The 17201-nt window shown below is 47.6% G+C and overlaps 1 protein-coding gene across 3 annotated transcripts; it reads left to right on the plus strand.

The window, feature by feature from the left end:
* TEDC2 (tubulin epsilon and delta complex 2) lies at nucleotides 1-9168 on the plus strand. Of its 3 annotated transcripts, none has more exons than XM_065683608.1 (10): nucleotides 1-78; nucleotides 162-260; nucleotides 432-487; nucleotides 964-1645; nucleotides 3081-3134; nucleotides 5477-5561; nucleotides 5982-6090; nucleotides 6312-6413; nucleotides 6829-7040; nucleotides 8937-9168. In XM_065683608.1, exons 1-10 carry the CDS (start codon nucleotides 53-55, stop codon nucleotides 9081-9083), a joined length of 1572 nt encoding a protein of 523 aa, XP_065539680.1. In that variant the 5' UTR covers nucleotides 1-52; the 3' UTR covers nucleotides 9084-9168. The 3 variants fall into 3 exon arrangements, 2 of the variants coding, with proteins under 2 accessions (XP_065539680.1, XP_065539679.1); XR_010613599.1 differs by having other exon boundaries at nucleotides 24-78; nucleotides 6908-7040; nucleotides 8937-9026; XM_065683607.1 differs by lacking the exon at nucleotides 162-260 and having other exon boundaries at nucleotides 24-78.
* Nucleotides 9169-17201: the final 8033 nt, after the last annotated feature.

The raw sequence follows: 17201 nt of genomic DNA on the forward strand, positions 1-17201 counted from the left end.
AGGACCGAACGGAGCCGGAGCGGAGCGGGAGCGGAGCGGGAGGACGTGGTCCATGCTGCCTAGGGGCTGCGGCCGGCGGTGAGAGCGGGCCGGGCGGCGGGGGCCGGGCGGCGGCAGCGGGGCCGGGCCGGGCGGGCCGCTGATGGCGCTGGGCCCTGCAGGTCGGCGGCGGCGCTGTTGGCGGCGCTGGGCGAGGGTGCGCGCCGGCGGCGGGAGCTGGAGCAGCGGGCGGCGCGGAGCTCCGCTCTCCTGCGGCGCTGGTGAGTGCGGCCGGGCCGGGCCGGGCCTCGCCTCCACCCCGCCGTGGCCCTGCCTCGGTTCCGGGGTCCGTGGTGCCGGCAGGGAGGGTGTTTGTGTCCTCCCGCCGGGGAGGCCGAGCCCGTCGGTGCCCCGCAATGCTGTCACTTGGTGCTGTGTTTCTCCCCGCCCAGGGGCAGTGAGGAAGAGGAGCAGGCGCAGCCAGAGGCCGGCGCCAGCAATGGACGAGGTGAGTGCTTCCCGCTCGGCCTGGTGTCTCTTCATGTCACATTGGCCTTGGGCCTGACCGGGGTTGAGGCAGTTTCAGTGTTGGACATCCTTCCAGTGCTCTGTATCGACTGGAATCCCCTGCCCCTCTTTTTCCTCCCACTTTCCCCCTTGGTGTTAGCTTGGAGCTGTGCTGCAGTAACCAAGGCCAGTGATGAAGTGCCTGTGGGCCTGACCAAGGTGTGGTGTTTGTCACTGGTTGATGAAGGGGACGTTAACTCTGGAGAGCTGTCTCCTCCTATGACTCACAGCTGTCTTGAGTCTTTGAGGCTTTTGGCAAGCCTGGCTGCGTTCTCTGTATAGCTGCTGGCCAAAATACCCACCACACCATTCAGCAGGTTCAGTTTCCTTCTGTGGCATCTAAAAGAGCAAGCTAGTTTAGAGAGAAATGGGGAAGATCCAGGTTTGGACCTTCTGATACATCTTTTCCTCTTGCAGAGAGCAAGCCTTCACCCGAGGAGCTGGAGGAGCTGGAGCTGCTGAACAAAGCCTTAGAGAAGGCGCTGAAAGTCAGGAAAAGCATCTTGAAAACTCCATTAGAGGCCCAGGGAGCTACAGGAGAGAAATGTGCAGGTGAGGAACCTGCTCCCAAGAATGCTGAAGAGCAGCAAGTGCCTGTGCCTGTTGAGGATGTTCCTGTGAGCACAAAGGTAAGATCTGTAGGCAAAAAGCCTGCCTCTTTGAAGAAGCCCTCTCCATACCAGCTAAAAGCCCCTTATAGGACTGACCCAGAGGTGAAAAAACTGCAAAAGAAAGCCTTGTCCAGATGTGTTTCTCGAAGTCCAAGGACAGCTGGGAAGAGCTCCTCAAAAGGGGTAGTTTGCAAACAAGGAAGGAGTCCTAGGAGACCAGTGAGTGCTGGTGCCAGAGAGGACTGTGCTCCAGCTGAACCGCAAAAGGCACCTGGCTCATCCAGATCCTCTCTGAATGCGCAGCAAAGGTTTTCTATAGGGGATTCAGCTGAGGAAAAGAACTCTGTAGCTGCTGGCAGGCACTTACTTGATGCAGGAAAGAAAAGTTGTGGTTTCCTGGGAGAGTCCAGCAAAAAGGAGAGCCCTGCAGCTGAAAGAGCATTGGGAAGGAGCACCTCACCTCGCAGAGTCACCCTGCAGGAAAAAGGGTAAGTGCTGAAAGATGGGCACTTCTGTCTTGTTCTGCTCAACACTGACTACCACATCTGCGAAGCCTGGTCTCTCCTGCTGTTCTGTAGGCCTCTTGGTTTCACTCCCCCCCTTCAGATCCTCCTCAAGAGGAAGGATCCTCTACAGCTTAAAAGCCTTTATTGTGACTGAGTAAGTGTTCTTGTTTTAAGGGCTTACTTTTGGATGGCTGGGACTCTGAAAGTCTTTAATTAAGACTCTTTGATATTTCATAGCCCCTTATGATTGTTTTGGAAAGCTGCCTCTGTAGAGCTTTCTCAAGCCTTAGTTGTCCTCTGAGTGCACTTTCTATTACAGCTTAGTGATTTTTCTTTTTAGTGTTTTTTTTCTTTTTTTGCACAATGAGAGTACATAATGCAAGTGTTCTCTCTTTCTCTATTATGTGCCCAGTGCTGTTTGAAGAAATGGTATCTGGGATTTAATACTGCCCCCTTTAACCTCTAATATACTGCCTGTGTAACTACACAGATCAGCATTGACTGGAATGCAGTTGTTTCTAGTATTTGGTGTAGGAAAGACGACGTATGTTACTGAGATACTCAATAACTGTGGAAAAGTGGCAAAAGAATACTTGGAAGCTTTCCTTTGCATTCAGACCAGTCTCTGCTGGAATAATTTCTGTGTTCTTTTCTTTAAAGCAAAGAGCAGACAGAAAAGTGAAGTTCAGATCTGATGAGTGTCTGTCCTCTGGAAAGTTTTGAGGAATAGCTCTCAGCTGCCACAAACCCTGTGTTTGTGCAGGGAGGAAATTATCATTGTTCACGTGATGTTGGAACAGACACGGGACGCTGAGTGGCAGTTGCTGGGGGAACAGGAATCTGGATTCACATGTTTGTTAACTTATTCCCAACTGTTGTCTTGTGTTCAGAGTCTGCACATGACTGTAGCTATAACTGCCAACCCACATTTTTGCAATAACGAGTTAGGGATTGGCCTACTTTGGGATTAAGATGCATATTCCATGTGGAAGCTGAAATATCTCTTTCCCATTTCTTTGTGATATGGTGCTAAGCAAAGCTGCCTTGTTCTCAGGTACAGCTGCAGAGTCAGTCTGTAGGGATCGGCAGGTTGGTTCCACACCTGTACTCTGCCTTGCCAGGGCTTTGCTCCCAGCTCCTCACCTTGGAGGAACCTCTGAGGGCTGGTGCTAGGCTGCAGGAGCTCTCCCAGATTGGCTCAGTAATGCTTATGGAAGTGTATAAGTGGACTGATCCTCCTTCCTCCTTCCATGAGGTCGGCTGAGGGCAGTGGTGGATTCCATCTCCATGGTTACTGACGTCTTCAGTTACAGCTTAAAGTCATGTCAAATTTAGACAAAATGTCATTCTGTCTGTTTTAAAGGCAAGGTTCAACTGCTCTCCAGCAGTCAGGATTGACGCTATTTGTGTTTTGCAGGTGCCAGCTGAAGCTGCCCCTTGCCTACAGGAAAGCCTATTTCAGGAACTTCAGGTAAGCCTAGCCTGAGCAGTCCAGAACTACTCCCTGCTTCAGGGCAGTGAGGACAGCTCACGTGGGGGAGACCTGGCTAGTTTGTAGGTCACAGGGAGGTACTGACCCCACAGTGTGTGAGGCCTGAACCTGGGGCAGGAGAGAGGTCCCATACAGCATGTCTCTGCAGGGCTGTTTCTGAGGATATGTGTGATCATGCTATTCTAGCCACTAGAGTTAGTTTTGTTTTCAGAGTGCTAACTCCTATTAATCCCCCTGTTGTAAGAGTACTGGAATGCTTTAATCCTGGGTTTAAAAGTGCTGCAGGAGTCTCTGCCGGCACTGTATACTTGTTGAAGGCAGGAGACCCTGTGGGGTGGGTGTCCCTATACCCTATGCAGTGTGTTTCTGTGCTGGTTGCTGACCCGAGCTGCTCTGTTGGGGCAGCTCTCTGCCTGGAAGCACCAGGGCTGTGTTTGTTTGAGGTGATTCCTGCTGATGAGCTCTTAAATAGAGCTAATTATGATGTTGCTGCACTTGGTGGCATGTGAACTCGAAGCATATCATCAGTTCTGTTGTATCGCCCTACCTATGTTTTTAGCCCATAGGCAGCAACAAATCTTCCCTTCCGTTCTTGAGGGGTAAGTCATCTGCATTTCTGTACATTAACTCTGTTAGTAAATGTGTACAAAAAGAGCAGACAGGACACATAGAGGATAAAACATAGAGGATTTGCACCCCTGAAACTTGCTTCTGCACCCATAAAGCCTGGTAACTTCCTGTACCAGTGGTGCAGGTGGTTGGGTTTCTGGCAAATCCAGGGCTCTAGTCCATTCTCCAGCCCTTTGGAAGGGTTTCCTACCATTGCCTTTGAGAAATTTTGCCATAATTCAGCAGACCATCTCATCATGTAATTTGTCCAGATGATAAGCTTAAACCCTCTCTTAAATGTGGCTGTAGCAACTTGTGCTAGCCTCAGGAATTCCACTTCCTCTTGGGAGCTGTCATTTATCAAATGCCAATTTGTTAGTTGCCCTCAGTGAGTTGTAGAGACTTGATTCCCTTAATTTTCACTTGTAAGTTGAGCCTTTTGGCATCCTAATCACTGGTGTAATTTTACACTTTTCACTATTACTTTCAACTCAGTGACAGATTGAAAATAACTTTTGCTTCGAAGATCCCTCTATCGAGGGAACACATCTTGCCTGATAACTTCTTTTCTGTTCCCTTAACCTTGCTATTTCTCTGCCTAATGTGTTTCTGAGAACTGCAGTTTCTACCATGATTGAAAAAAATATTTGGCTGGAGAAGAGACACACACTTGGGTTAGACAGTCATGCACTGCATAACTATTTGAAGCTTCCTTGTGACGGTTGTGACTTTTTGGAGCAGGTTTTGGGAAGCTGGTTCTTTAAAGTTGTCCTTTACTTATGATGGAGGGGAGATTGACATGAGATCTTCAGAAGAAGTTCTTCTTTGTGGGGGTGCTTGAGGCACTGGCACAGGTTGCCCAGAGAAGCTGTGGCTGCCCCATCCCTGGCAGTGTTCAAGGCCAGGTTGGACGGGGCTTGGAGCAGCCTGGTCTAATGGAGGGTGTTCTTGCTTTAAGGTCCCTTCCAACCCAAACCAGTCTGGCATTCTATGTTGAAGGCTGTAACTGTAAAGCACCTCTCTTTCATTTAACACTGTCATTTGTGCAACACTTTTTATTTTAGTCCTAGACTCTGATGAGGTCCTGGCCAGCTTACTCATGATACTGTCCTCAAATGTCCATGTTTTGCACCCCTGTTACTGATGCACTGCTGTCATGCTTCTTGCCAAATGTACCACTTTGTCAAAAAACAAAAAAAGGATTAGAGGAGAGTCTTGAGGAAGCTTGGAATCCCTGTGGGAAAAGCTAGGGTGAGAATTTGTCCTCTCCACTCTTTTCATACACATTTACTAACACAGTAAGTGCACAGAAATGCAAATGACTTACCTCTCAAGAAAGGAAGGGAAGATTTGTTATGGGCTAAAACATAGGACAGTACCAAAGAATTGACATATGCTTTGTAGAACTGTGTTGTCTCTCTTCTGATGGTTGTAAATTCTTCCCTTCAAAACAAGCTGAAAGAAACCAAACAGGTGTTTTGCAGTATCTAATGCTTTCTGCAGGGTTTCCTTGTGAATTTAATACCAGCACTCAAAAATGAGGAGGCAATGGCTAGTTAATAACCTGTAAAAGAAAGGGGTGAGGAAGATGCTTATATCTGAAGTGATACTGGTGTGTTACAGGATGTCATATGATGAGTCACAGCTCAGTGTGAGCACACTGGTACAGTGGATCATAACTCCTCCACCTCCTGCCCCTTTTGAATTTTCAGGGCATGGGAGAGATGTCGTCTCTGCCAAACAAGTGCAGGTGCAGCAGCTGCCAGGACCCGTTTCATAGAGAGGATCCAGACAACAGTATCCTTTCTTGGCTCCAAAACCCCTTCCACAAGTACGGGGCGCAGTATAGCAGCACCATTGCAAATGCTACAGTGTGCTCCCATCTGGAGAGTTATATTTTCAATAACAGGAGTTGAAGCTGGGTCTCTATGAAGTGTTTTGGGTTTTGTTTTTGGTCTTTTTGGTTGGTTGGTTTTTTTTTTTGGTTTTTTTTTTACAATAGTGCTGCTCTTGGGCACTCATAAATCTTTGGCTCCAGAGAAACAAGGCCACAAGGCCAATATGCCAGGCAGACCCACAGCATCTTGCTTTCCCCTTGCAAGGCCACTGCACAGGCTGCTTGCCCTCTGCCCTGATGCCAACTAAGCCTGGCCCTGGGCTCAGGGTGATGCACAGAGCTGGTGCTGTGTAACCTTCCTTAAGCTGCTGCTGTTTGAGTTCTGTTCACCAAGGCCAGCCTTCAGTCCTGCAGAGATAGAGGAGGAGTTAAAGGTCCTCCAGGATGTCCCCTCCCTTCTGAGCCAGTATGTGGAAGCTGAGCTTGCAGGTAAGGGGTGAAAGGGTAGAAGGTGGAATAAATAAGGGTGACTTAAGTGGGTTCCAGTCACACATGTTTTGTGTTCTTGGCATATGCTGGATGTGAGGGACAGGAACATTCTCTGCCTAAAAAGAGGGCTGGTGAGCCCAAGGCCACTCTAGAAACTGGTATTTGGGGAGGAAGGTTTCAGTATGCTCATGCCTGCTGGTTTTCCTCTGCTTCTCTTCCAGACCAAACCACCCTGCAAAGAGAGTATGAAAGCCTTTTAACCTTGGAGGGTTTGCAAACCACAGTTTCCCAGTGCCTGTGTAAGCTGCAGCTCCTGCGAGCAGGTGAGACAGAGCTTGTTCTTGTAGTGGGGTATGAATGTGGCCAGCTGTGCTTGAACAGGACTTTGCTGTCTGTGCACACAACACTGTGGTCCAACATAAGTTTTCTCCTGGTTATCATAAATGATAATGTAGCATTTAAAATTCTCTGGTGGCAAACAAAGCTGTGGTATTTTTTTGCCCCATCAGGTGAGGTTTGGGACTTTGTTGTAATTCAGGAGGGCTGGTGAGGGAGCTGTTGGGATGTGGGAGAGGCTTCATGCCATAGCTTCAGATGTCCTGGTTGTGCTGTTCCGAGGAGCTTGCCCTGACTAAAACAACGTCAGTCACTCATTTCTAGGAAAAGTAATGACAAATTCTGCAAGTACGGGTTTAACTTGTACCTGTCTGCCTCCTGCCAACTCTTCCACTCTGGCAGCTGTGGAGTCCCAGAGGAAGATGCACCCGGACTGCCCTGGGGACATAGGAAGCTGCTCTCCAGCCTGTGTTCCTTCCAGGGGACAGATGTGTGACAGTGCAGGCATGCTGGCTGTGCCTCTCCTTTGTTACTCCAGTTTCCAGGAGCTGAGGGACCTGTTTGCCTTGAAGCTGCAGGTGTCAATACTGCACCAAGAAATTGCCTTACAAAAGGTGAGTCTGTAAAAGGGTTTGTGCTCCGGTGTAGGGAAAGAAAAGGGCAGTTATAGGGCAACAGCTGGCATATGGGGGAGCAGAAGGGCAGCAAGCACTCCCAGTGATGTTTCTGTGTTTATGCCTCATGTCCAAGTCCCATCAGTGCTTTGCTTGCTTGTGAATGGTATTCTTCTGTTAAGGCCAGAGCAAAGGCTTTTAAATGTCTGACCCTCTCCTGATAAGATACTGCTTTTTTTATTTAGCTACTCTGAAAGAGTTTGGCAGTGGAGGATGGTTTTTGTAGTACCTAAAGGCCCCTTTTGGCAGCCGTTACAGTCCTGTTAAGGCACCCACTGTCATTCTGTCCTGAGTGACCTCCAGCTAGTGAACTCCTCTGCTGTCTGTTCCTTTCCTTTTACACCTCAAACTACTAATTGGGATTTTACTATTCTGAGGCTGCCTGTAGGAACATGGTGGGAGATCAGTCTCTCCACCAGCCTGAGCAGAGCAGCAGCGAAGGGCAGAGAAGAGCAGTGAAATCACATCTGCTCCTTTGACCTAACCTTTGCTGTTGACCTGAATGATAGAGACTTTGGAAAAGTAATTTCCTGTAAGCCAGGGATGAGTTACTCATAACTGGCCATGCTCCTCCTTTTGGCTGAAGATAAATTGCTGCCTGTCTTCAGATAGGACATTAGCACTATAATCCTGAATTATGGGTAATGAGGGTATGGGTATGATTTTTATCTGCCCGGAATGAAGTAGTGACCCACTGCCTACTGCTCTGTTGACTGACTCAATTTCCTCTGCAAATGCCTCTAAATCTGCGCTTTTAGCTGGGTGAGCTCTAGGTATCTGGAGCAGCTGTGTGCAGAATAAGTGAAATTCTTGGGACAGGTGAAGTGAATAGACTTGGTACAAGATAAAGACCATGGGAAAGGATGTACATACATATTTCTGGGTCAAGCCTGTCGATTGCCTTTCTGTGGAGAAATACCAAGCATCATAGAAATTCCTGGTAGCTCTTAGCTTGTTTTTAATAAAGGCCTCTTTTCTTATGCACCAGGAGCAGGTGAGGCAGGTGGAAAACAGAAGGGTCTCTCTCTTTGATAGAACAACACTGTAGTGCTCCTTCATGTGCCAGTTTTCCCCTTAGGTAGATTTCATGTCTGCAGCTCTTAACTCTTACCAGAGATGAGTAACTGTGTCCTGATCCTGTCCCTGTGCAGATCCCCTGTGCTCTATTTGGGTCTTCCTTTGTTTCCACCCCTGGAAAATGTTTTTAGGGAGGTGACTGACACCTGCAGTTCATTGTTTGTACTTCTGGAGGGCAGTGTGTACAGCAGGCTGTGTAGATTTTAATGTGCAGACTGCTCAGACTTCATTAGCTGCTGTCATCTGAAAACCATATCCCAGGCCAGGTCTTTCTGAGCAAGCATACAAGACTGGGGCTCCATCCTGGGGAGGAGTGCAGCTTTGTTCTGTTTGGGCTGGAGTTGACCACTTGCCTGTGATGTGTGGATTAATGCGGCCCAACTGGGAGGTGACAGGAGCAAACGGTTGAACTACTCATTGCATAAGTGCTTCACTGTGTGGTTGCAAAGCTCCTGAATCAACATCAGCTTCTAGCAGGATGCTGATTTTATTCCAGTGCCAGGCTGGCTCTGCAGCAGTGGGAAAGCCACCATCATTTATCTCTGCTCTGGGAACACTGGGTGGCTGCTGGTGCATTTCATGAGTAGAGGATGAACAACTCTGCCTTTGTTAAATATGACAAAAGAGAGTACCTGCCTATCAATCAGCATGCTATTAGTCACACTGCTCTGGTTAGGTACCACTTGTAATGCAGCCACGTCACTTCGTGGCATCCCAAAAATACGTGCTGGCTCTGGTGATGTATCTCCTTTGCTCCAGCTCATGATGGCAGAACTCCTGCCTGTCCTGGAGGCCAGGCCCTGGCCGGAGGCCTCTGCAGCGCAGCTCTATCGGGCCGTGTACACGCAGCTCTGTGAAGGAGGCAAGAGATTTCCTGTGCTGGTGCGGGATGAGCTGGCAGACTGAGCCCATGGGAACCTCCTCCTGGCCATTCACATAACCACAATTTTTAAGCAATAAATGTATTCTTGTTTTCTGTTTAACTTTTTTATTCTGCCTGTTTGTCTAACTCATTTTCAGGGGTTTGTTTTTCTTTTGTGGGTTTGTTGGGTTTGGTTTTTGGTTGGTGGGTTGTTTTTTCCTTTTATATCACTTTTATGACCAGCTAACTCTGAGGTTTTGTGAAGCCCCCTCAGAGATTGAGACATTCGTTGTGACTTTTCTTCCAAGGTCTGTCTCTGTTTCTAGCTGTAGATTCTTGGCTGCCCCAGTCAGGACACCAGGCCTCTATATGCAGACAGTGTAGCAGGCAATAAAACATGATTTATATGGATCAGATAGCCAGTCTGGGGTGCAGCCTTCCTGCATCTAAAACTCCAGAGAACCTGTGCTGCTGCACACTCTGATCACCAGCTGGCATATAACCAGCATTATAGTGGTCACTGTCTAATATCTCAGAGTCCAGAGGAGGCCACAGAGATGCTGCGAGGGCTGGAGCAGCTCTGCTCTGAAGCCAGGCTGAGAGAGCTGGGCTGGTTCAGCCTGGAGAAGAGAAGGCTCCTTAAGGGGAGACCTTGTAGCCCCTTTAGGCACTGGAAGCTCCAGAAACCTGCAGAGGAGTTTGGACAAGGGCCTGTAGAGACAGGCCAAGGGGGAATGGCTTTAACCTGACAGAGGGGAGACTGAGATGAGCTCTTAGGCAGAAGCTCTTCCCTGTGAGGGTGCTGAGGCGCTGGTACAGGGTGCCCAGAGAAGCTGTGGCTGCCCCATCCCTGGCAGTGTTCAAGGCCAGGTTGAATGGGGCTTGGAGCAACCTGGTCTAGTGGAAGGTGTCCCTGCCCATGGCAGGGGGTTGGAACTGAATGAGCTTTAAGGTCCCTTCCAACACAACCCGTTGTGTGATTCTGTGATCCATTCTAAATCAGGCTGGTGAAGCAGCCCAGTAGATGGCACCCAGCCCTTTCTGTTCCTGCTGAACAGAGCGAGGAGCTGCCTCCTGAGGGACTACGCAGTGTTCTGCCTGTGGAAAACTTGGATCCGGTGGCACTTCTGACCTTGTCACTATGGGAAAATTCCAGCTTTGGTTCTTCCTGCACCTTAGGTTTTGACGGTAATCCCCAAATCCCTTGGCATTTCTATGTGACAATTGAAGCAGAGCTTTAGAGTCAAGTGGAATATCTCTGCCTGTGAGCACTTTGAAGTGACTTTGGGGGCAGGCTGCTGTGTACTGCTGCTTATTACAGTGACTTGCAACATACCTCTTTGCTGGACATGGGCTGATTGCCTGGGGGTATTTAGCTCTTTGCAGCACTGACAGGGATCATTATTTTTCCTTTGGTTTTGTTCAAGTCCAGAGTGAGTTGTCTCTCTCTTCTGAGTGTCTGGCCCTTTCTGACACTTGGATTTCACAAAAAACCCTTCATATGACAGATAAGAATCAGCATCTCTCACTTTAGTTTTTTGATCATATTGCATTCAGTTCTTTGTAAATAGTATTTAATTTCCCATGGAGTCTGCAGTCAAGGCAGGGGTTTGTTACCTTTTCCCTTCCCTGCAGAGGAGTCTTGTGTGATTTATATCTGTATGGTGTACAGGGGCCTCAGGACTGGAGGATTGCAAGGTACTGATTAAAGGCTGCTCATAGGAAGGAGTAGGTGCTGCCTCCTGAATTACCGTGTTCATATGCCATGGGTATTAATATCTGCATGATTGAATGTTAGAGATGATATTTGGTATTGTTAATTGCCATGCTGTAATTTGTAACTTGTGTCTGTAAGCCCTGCATGAGTCATGGAGCATCTGTTTCTACGTGCAGAGCAGGCCAGTGTTACTTGGCAGGAATTCCAGTGCCACAGCAAGGACTGCATAGGTGGGAAAGGGCCGTGAAGAGCCCAAGCCTGCACAAATGGCCTTGCAGGGGTTGTTACAAGCTCAAGAGGCAAACTGGCACCACAGGAGGGGTGCAGAGAGCATGGTGACTGGCAGGTAGCTGGGTTGTCGTGTGCCTCTGGGTGCAGTGGGCTTTTATTGCTCTTCCCACACTGTGTAAGAGGCATTTTGTAACTTTCATGAATGTGTAAGACTTTAAATCATGTGAATGACTCACTTCTTCAAATGAGTCTTGTGCTACAGCAGAGATAAAGATTTAGTAGCAACCTCAGAGGTTTGGGGGGGTCTTTTCATTATGAAATGTGCCATTGTTATAGAGCAAAATTATACTGGTACATCAAATTGAGATGAGGGAAAAAGACAGACAAAAGGTAGTATTTGTGATGCCAGGGGATAGTATTACAGAACTACAGGAAATGAGCAGTATTTTTGGAAAGTGATAGATGACACCAGTGTTGTGTAGGCATGAGCTGAGATGAAGCTGGGTCAGGGTCAAATTAGCAGCTCTTATTCCTGCTATAGAGTCTTAAAAGGTTTTTGTTTTGGTTTGTTTTTTTTTCACTACTGTAGGATCTGAAGTGGGATCCCTTCAAGGGGACACAGTTTCCCCTTTTCTTTCCAGAGTCTGTGACTTTAAGCATTTCCAACTTGTATGGTTTGTCTTTTCCACCAGCTTCCTTCTTCTTCCCCCTCCTACAACTTTTCCACTCACTGTTTTTGTTTCAGCAAATATGTTTGACCAGTGGGAAGTCAGAGGCAGTGCTGCTGTTAGTGCACACTGAAATCAACAAACCTTCTTGTGCACTGCTCATCTTCGGTTAGTTCTGGATGGTCCATCCCTGGTAGTATTCAAGGCCAGATTGGATGGGGTTTGGAGCAACCTGGTCTGGTGGAAGGTGGACCCTGCCTGTGGCAAGGTTTGGAACCAGGTGAGCTGTAAGGTCCCTTCAACCCTAGCCAGTGTGGGATTCTCTGATTCATTGTGTTGAAACCTTTGAGGGATTTATCTTGCACATGTTATCAGATATACCACGAAGTGTTTGCTACAGGTCCCTCCTTGGAAAACACAGCGTGTAGAGACAAAACAGTGTGGCTAGGGATACCCTCCGTCTAAGTGAGAAATAATCTGAGTCTTCTTAAGAGAGAAGTCAAAGCTCATGAAATGGAGGAATGTCCTGCCTCTTCCAGCCTTTTTGAGGGGTCTCTAACAGCATGTGAGCAGTGATGGAGCATGACAGCCTGCTGAAATGATTGCATCTACAGCATGAGCACAGGGTCCTACCCTGGGGCAAGGGCAGGAAGAACTCCTGAGTCGCCTGGGCCTGGAGCACAGATTACAGTTTGGAGAGGAAAAGCCAGATGAACTGAATGAAGGATAAGGGGGAACTTCATCAACAAGCAGTGTAAGATGGTAAGTGTTGAACTGGGAGAGACCTCCCAGCTCTCTCGGTAGATGACAAAATTTGCTGTTGGTGTTATTCTCCAAATGAGCTTTCTGTGAGCTCCACAGAGGTTACTCCACTGTATGGAGTTCAAGTCTGAAGCATTAGCACCTGAATCAGCAACTTGCTGGGCTGTGTGTGCTGCTGTGCCAGGCCAGGGCTTTGAGAAAGAGCAGTGGTGCTTTAAAGTGCTGAGACAGAAAAGTACTGGGGGAAATTATGTCCTCCACAAATCCTTTAATTGGTTATGGGGTTTTTTTTACCTAACTTGGTCTGTCCCCAAGTTACAGGATTGAATTTGAGCTTGGGATTTCCAGCTGAAGCTCTGCTGAGAAACTTTGCTACTAAATCTGGAAGTGATGATATTGGGTTACATGTGAGTGCAAACCACACTGAGGATGCTGAATGTGGATAATGCAGGATGGATCCTGCGCATCCAGACTGGCTCAGGGTGTCTAATTCTCAGTAAGCAGTGAGTTGGAAATGCTTTAATAACATCGCGAAGGCCAGAAGAAGGGACCATGTGGATTTTCTGCAGGCAGAGAGCCAGTTCACAGCTGAGCATTTCTAGTCCTGAGTCCCATCACCAGGCGGGGATCACTGAGAGGCTGTAGCAGGGGATGGGTCTGACACTAGGGGCTCTTCACTTCTGGTCTGTAAAATGGAGTTTGCTATTATTTCACATGCTCATTAGCTTGGCTTTGCCACATCTATATTCTGCAGCAAGGCCTTCTTATTTTTCTTAAGCATCTACACTAGGACTGGCACAGCAGACGTCTGGATTCGATGGAAGCTTCTTAGTCCTCCTTCAGTTCCATTAAAAAAACCTCTCACAAACAAAAACCCTAATCGTGACTCAGCCCAACATGAAAACAATTCATTAAATAGGTATTAAAATGTCTATTATCCACCATGCAGATCAAATACTACCTTTGTAACATCAAAACCGCCATCCAGAAGAAACAGTCTATCACCTTGGTTTTAATTTGTGAAGGAAGAAGGGTTTTTACATTGTAATCCAGGAAAATCTATTGCCTGGTAATTAATCTGAGCCCAGCTATAAAGAAGGGGGCAGGAACCTGTGTGCCATGTGCGCCAGGGTAGAAAGAGCTGGTAATTGGAGGGGAAAACTGAAAAGCAGGTTTTGAACTGTAATTTCAGAAGGCAAGAAGTAACAGCAGTGGGTTATTTAGGCATGCAGAGATGTTTGACTTATTTTTAGACAGAACAAGAAAGATAATCAGTGGATCTGGAGTTCAGAGAGGAAAAAGCAAACAGAAGCAAGCTCTGAGTTAGTGGAGGAGACTGACCCTGAAGAAAAGCCGGTCTGAAACCTCACCTCCTGGTTGCTGAGAACACAAACTCCCAGCGGTGCTAATGCTGGTTAGCCTTTTTTCAGCCTTTGTGTTTTATAGGGGGAGGCAATTTATTAGTCTCATTTATCTCCAGTTTAAGAAGAAACCAAGAGACAATGTGCACATTCAGGTTGGTCAGACCTGAAGGGTCTGGTCATAAAGCAACTGGAGGGTTGCTTTATGTGCTGCAGATGAAGTTGTGGTGTAAATTATGTTGCACTTTTCCCTCTAAAGCTATTACACCTCATCTGCTGATGCAGCTAGCACAGCCTCTTAGCTTTGGACTTCGGAGAAATGAGAGATCTGAGGATCTCGCCCCTTTAGGGTTGTAGGTTGGTTTTTTTGTTTTGGGGTTGGTTTTTTTGCTGCTTCAAGTTCTGAATTTCAGAATATAGAGCACTTTTCCCTTTTGGGATGAAGTCTCTTACAGGATATAGTAGCAGTAAATCTTACTTGTGCAATCGTTGGGCAGCTCAGTGCTGCCATGCATGGTGATGGGCATCTGCACATCTCACTGCCCTCAGGAAGAATTGTTCGGTACCAGTCAGGCACATGAATGCACAGAAGGAGAGAGCACAAGTATGATAATTAAAACAAACCAACCCCAAACACAAAAACCCTACCTTTAAAAATGAATGAAACCATAGTCTCCGATGCTTTCATTAGGATTGTGTGCCAGCTGCATAATTCAAATTGCTGAGTGCAGGGAGGAAGCAGACGTAGTATTTTTGATGTTTTTAACAAGTTTAGGTATATACATTTGGATGTAACCATGTGCTCCTGTGAGCCTGGAAGACTCCCTTTTCATGCCATTAGGATATAGGGGATGTTTGGCAAAATCTTTGCAACTGTTACCAATCAGAACCACCTGGTTTTGTCTGGTATTAAATGGTGTACATCTGGACCCACTACTGTGCTCTTCTGGAGTCTTCTTGTTGAGAGTGACAAAGGTGTCAGCAGTGATTATGTTGTTCTTGCAAAAGCAAACCCTAAGAAATGGAGTTGTTTGAAAGAACAAACTGTTAATCTTTGAATCATACATGGTTTGATGTCTCCTTCCTGTGCAGCACAAGTGCATGGTCCCCATTTACAGAGTCAAGCAGTTTCGCTTAGGACAATGCAAGTGACATTGTTCTGTGGGTTATTTGGGGTTTTTTTTAAGCACTAATTACATTAAAATAGCTTATTCTAATGTACTAGGTCTACTACCTGTAAGCCTTAAAATGAGTGTGCATGTCCTGTGAGTCAGACTGAGCTCTGCTTGTCCTTGCCCAGCTCCCTGCAGAGCGCCTGCCAAGGCTGGCCGTGCACGAGGATCCCCAGCATCCTTTTGAGAGGCAGAGGAAGGACGTTAACAAGGTTGCTGTGGATCCACTTTTCTGCTAGTTAGCTTTTTCCTGTTTCTGCATCCTACCTGGTTCTCAGTGTTGTTTGTGTTGAGTACCTAACATGGGCTAGGCAGCTGATGGTGATGGGAGAGGAGCAGAAGAAGGTGCAAAGGGACGTCCATGCGTACTCATCTGTACCAGCATCGCACAGTGCTGGTAAGAACGTTGGTGCCACCAGGCAGATGATGCAATAATTCATTTCCATCTGTTCCCGTCTATATTTGCACCCACAGGAAAGCTTCCTTCTTGTGAGACACAGCAATCTCTGGTTTCAAACACTGTCCCTGTTTCGGAAGTTCCTTTGGCAGCCTGGCGCTGGGAAATGCTCCAGTGGGGCTCACCACGCACACAGAATAGTAGGGCCATGTCACCTAGCAACTCCTCACAACTGCAGAAGGCTTTGTTGGAGTGGATCAAGGTGACACTTAGCTGCTATTTTCAGACCTGCACTTCCTGCTGGCTGTTGCAAATTTATTTCCCTGCTTTATTTATTTATTTGCTTGCCTTTTGCTGAATCATAGACCTGGAAAATACTTCTGAGGTCACTGCAATCCACAGCTCTGCCTCCTGATGGATTTTTGCTGCTATTTTCCAGTTTTACATGGCACACGGCAACTCAAAATGGACTATGAGAGGCTGCCTGCTCTTCATGGATGTAGTTTTCCTGCTGCACAAGGTGTTTCTTCCCTGTTCTTTTGTCTTAAAATTAATGGAGCTGCTCAAAACTTAATGCTGCCTTTGCCAGGGCTGCTTCCACAGCCACAGTGGGATGGAAAGTACTGAGCCACCATGTGGGATGGCTCCAAGAGTGCACCTTGTGCAGCTTCCCCCTCACAGCCACTGCCTCTGGTAAATCCAGACATCACCATCTCTTCTCCCATCGCATTTTCCCTCCCTCTGAGTCTGCAGCCTTTTAGCACTTCAGAGCCACCCCTCCATCTCTAGGTAGCATTTGAAAAGTGCAGAATGGGTACATTCAGTGGCTGGATGTAATGGTTGCATTTAAACAGTTAGGGTCAGGCTCAGGAAAAGCCACGGTCCCAGGGTACAGCTGTGATTTGGACCATCAGTGCCCATAGCCCACATGGTGGTTGATGCCATACTCGCCTGCTCCTGTTTCCATGCAACTCCTCAGGGCAGGATCACTGTGCAATAAATAGTTGCTCAGTGTTTCTTGTCCTCATCTTAATCTATTTTATGATTAATCATAGAATCACAGAATGGAAGGAAGGAGCCATAAAGCTCATCCAGTTCCAACCCCCTGCCATGGGCAGGGACACCTTCCACTAGACCAGGTTGCTCCAAGCCCTGTCCGACCTGGCCTTGAACACTGCCAGGGATGGGGCAGCCACAGCTTCTCTGGGCACCCTGTGCCAGCGCCTCAGCACCCTCACAGGGAAGAGCTTCTGCCTAAGAGCTCATCTCAGTCTCCCCTCTGTCAGGTTAAAGCCATTCCCCCTTGGCCTATCACTACAGGCCCTTGCCCAAAGCCCCTCTCCAGCTTTCTTATAGCCCCTTTAGGCCCTGGAAGCTGCTCTTAAGATTTCCCCAGAAATCTTGTGTGTGTGGCTTTTGCAGGAACTGCGCCCTACCATCCAAATAAAGGCAGAATTACTAACTTCCTCATAAGCCACAGAGGAAAAAATGTTCGGGGAGATGTCTTAGTTCTTACAAACCAGTGGATTGGAGGGGTTTTTTGCAGCTGCGTGCGATAAGTTGCTGCGTGTGCTCTGCTGGAGTTCAGTTTCTAGACAAGTGAAGGTTGCTTGTTCAGAGCATGCTTCTCATGGACATCAAGGCTGCCACTTCGTGGATTCCTGCAGCCCAGACCCCAGGATATGAGCTGTGTGTCCTGAAAATGAGCAACAAGGTGGGTGCGAGTGCTACTTCTTTGCCTAGTGCAGGGATAGATATTAACAGAGATTCTCTCTGATCCTCTTTTCCCAGCAGTGGTGTTTACCCGAAAATACATGGATTTCTGTCCTTGTTTCCAACCCCTTTACCTTCAAG

This window comes from Lathamus discolor, chromosome 6 (genome assembly GCF_037157495.1).
Source record: "Lathamus discolor isolate bLatDis1 chromosome 6, bLatDis1.hap1, whole genome shotgun sequence".
NCBI classification, from domain to species: Eukaryota; Metazoa; Chordata; class Aves; order Psittaciformes; family Psittacidae; genus Lathamus; species Lathamus discolor.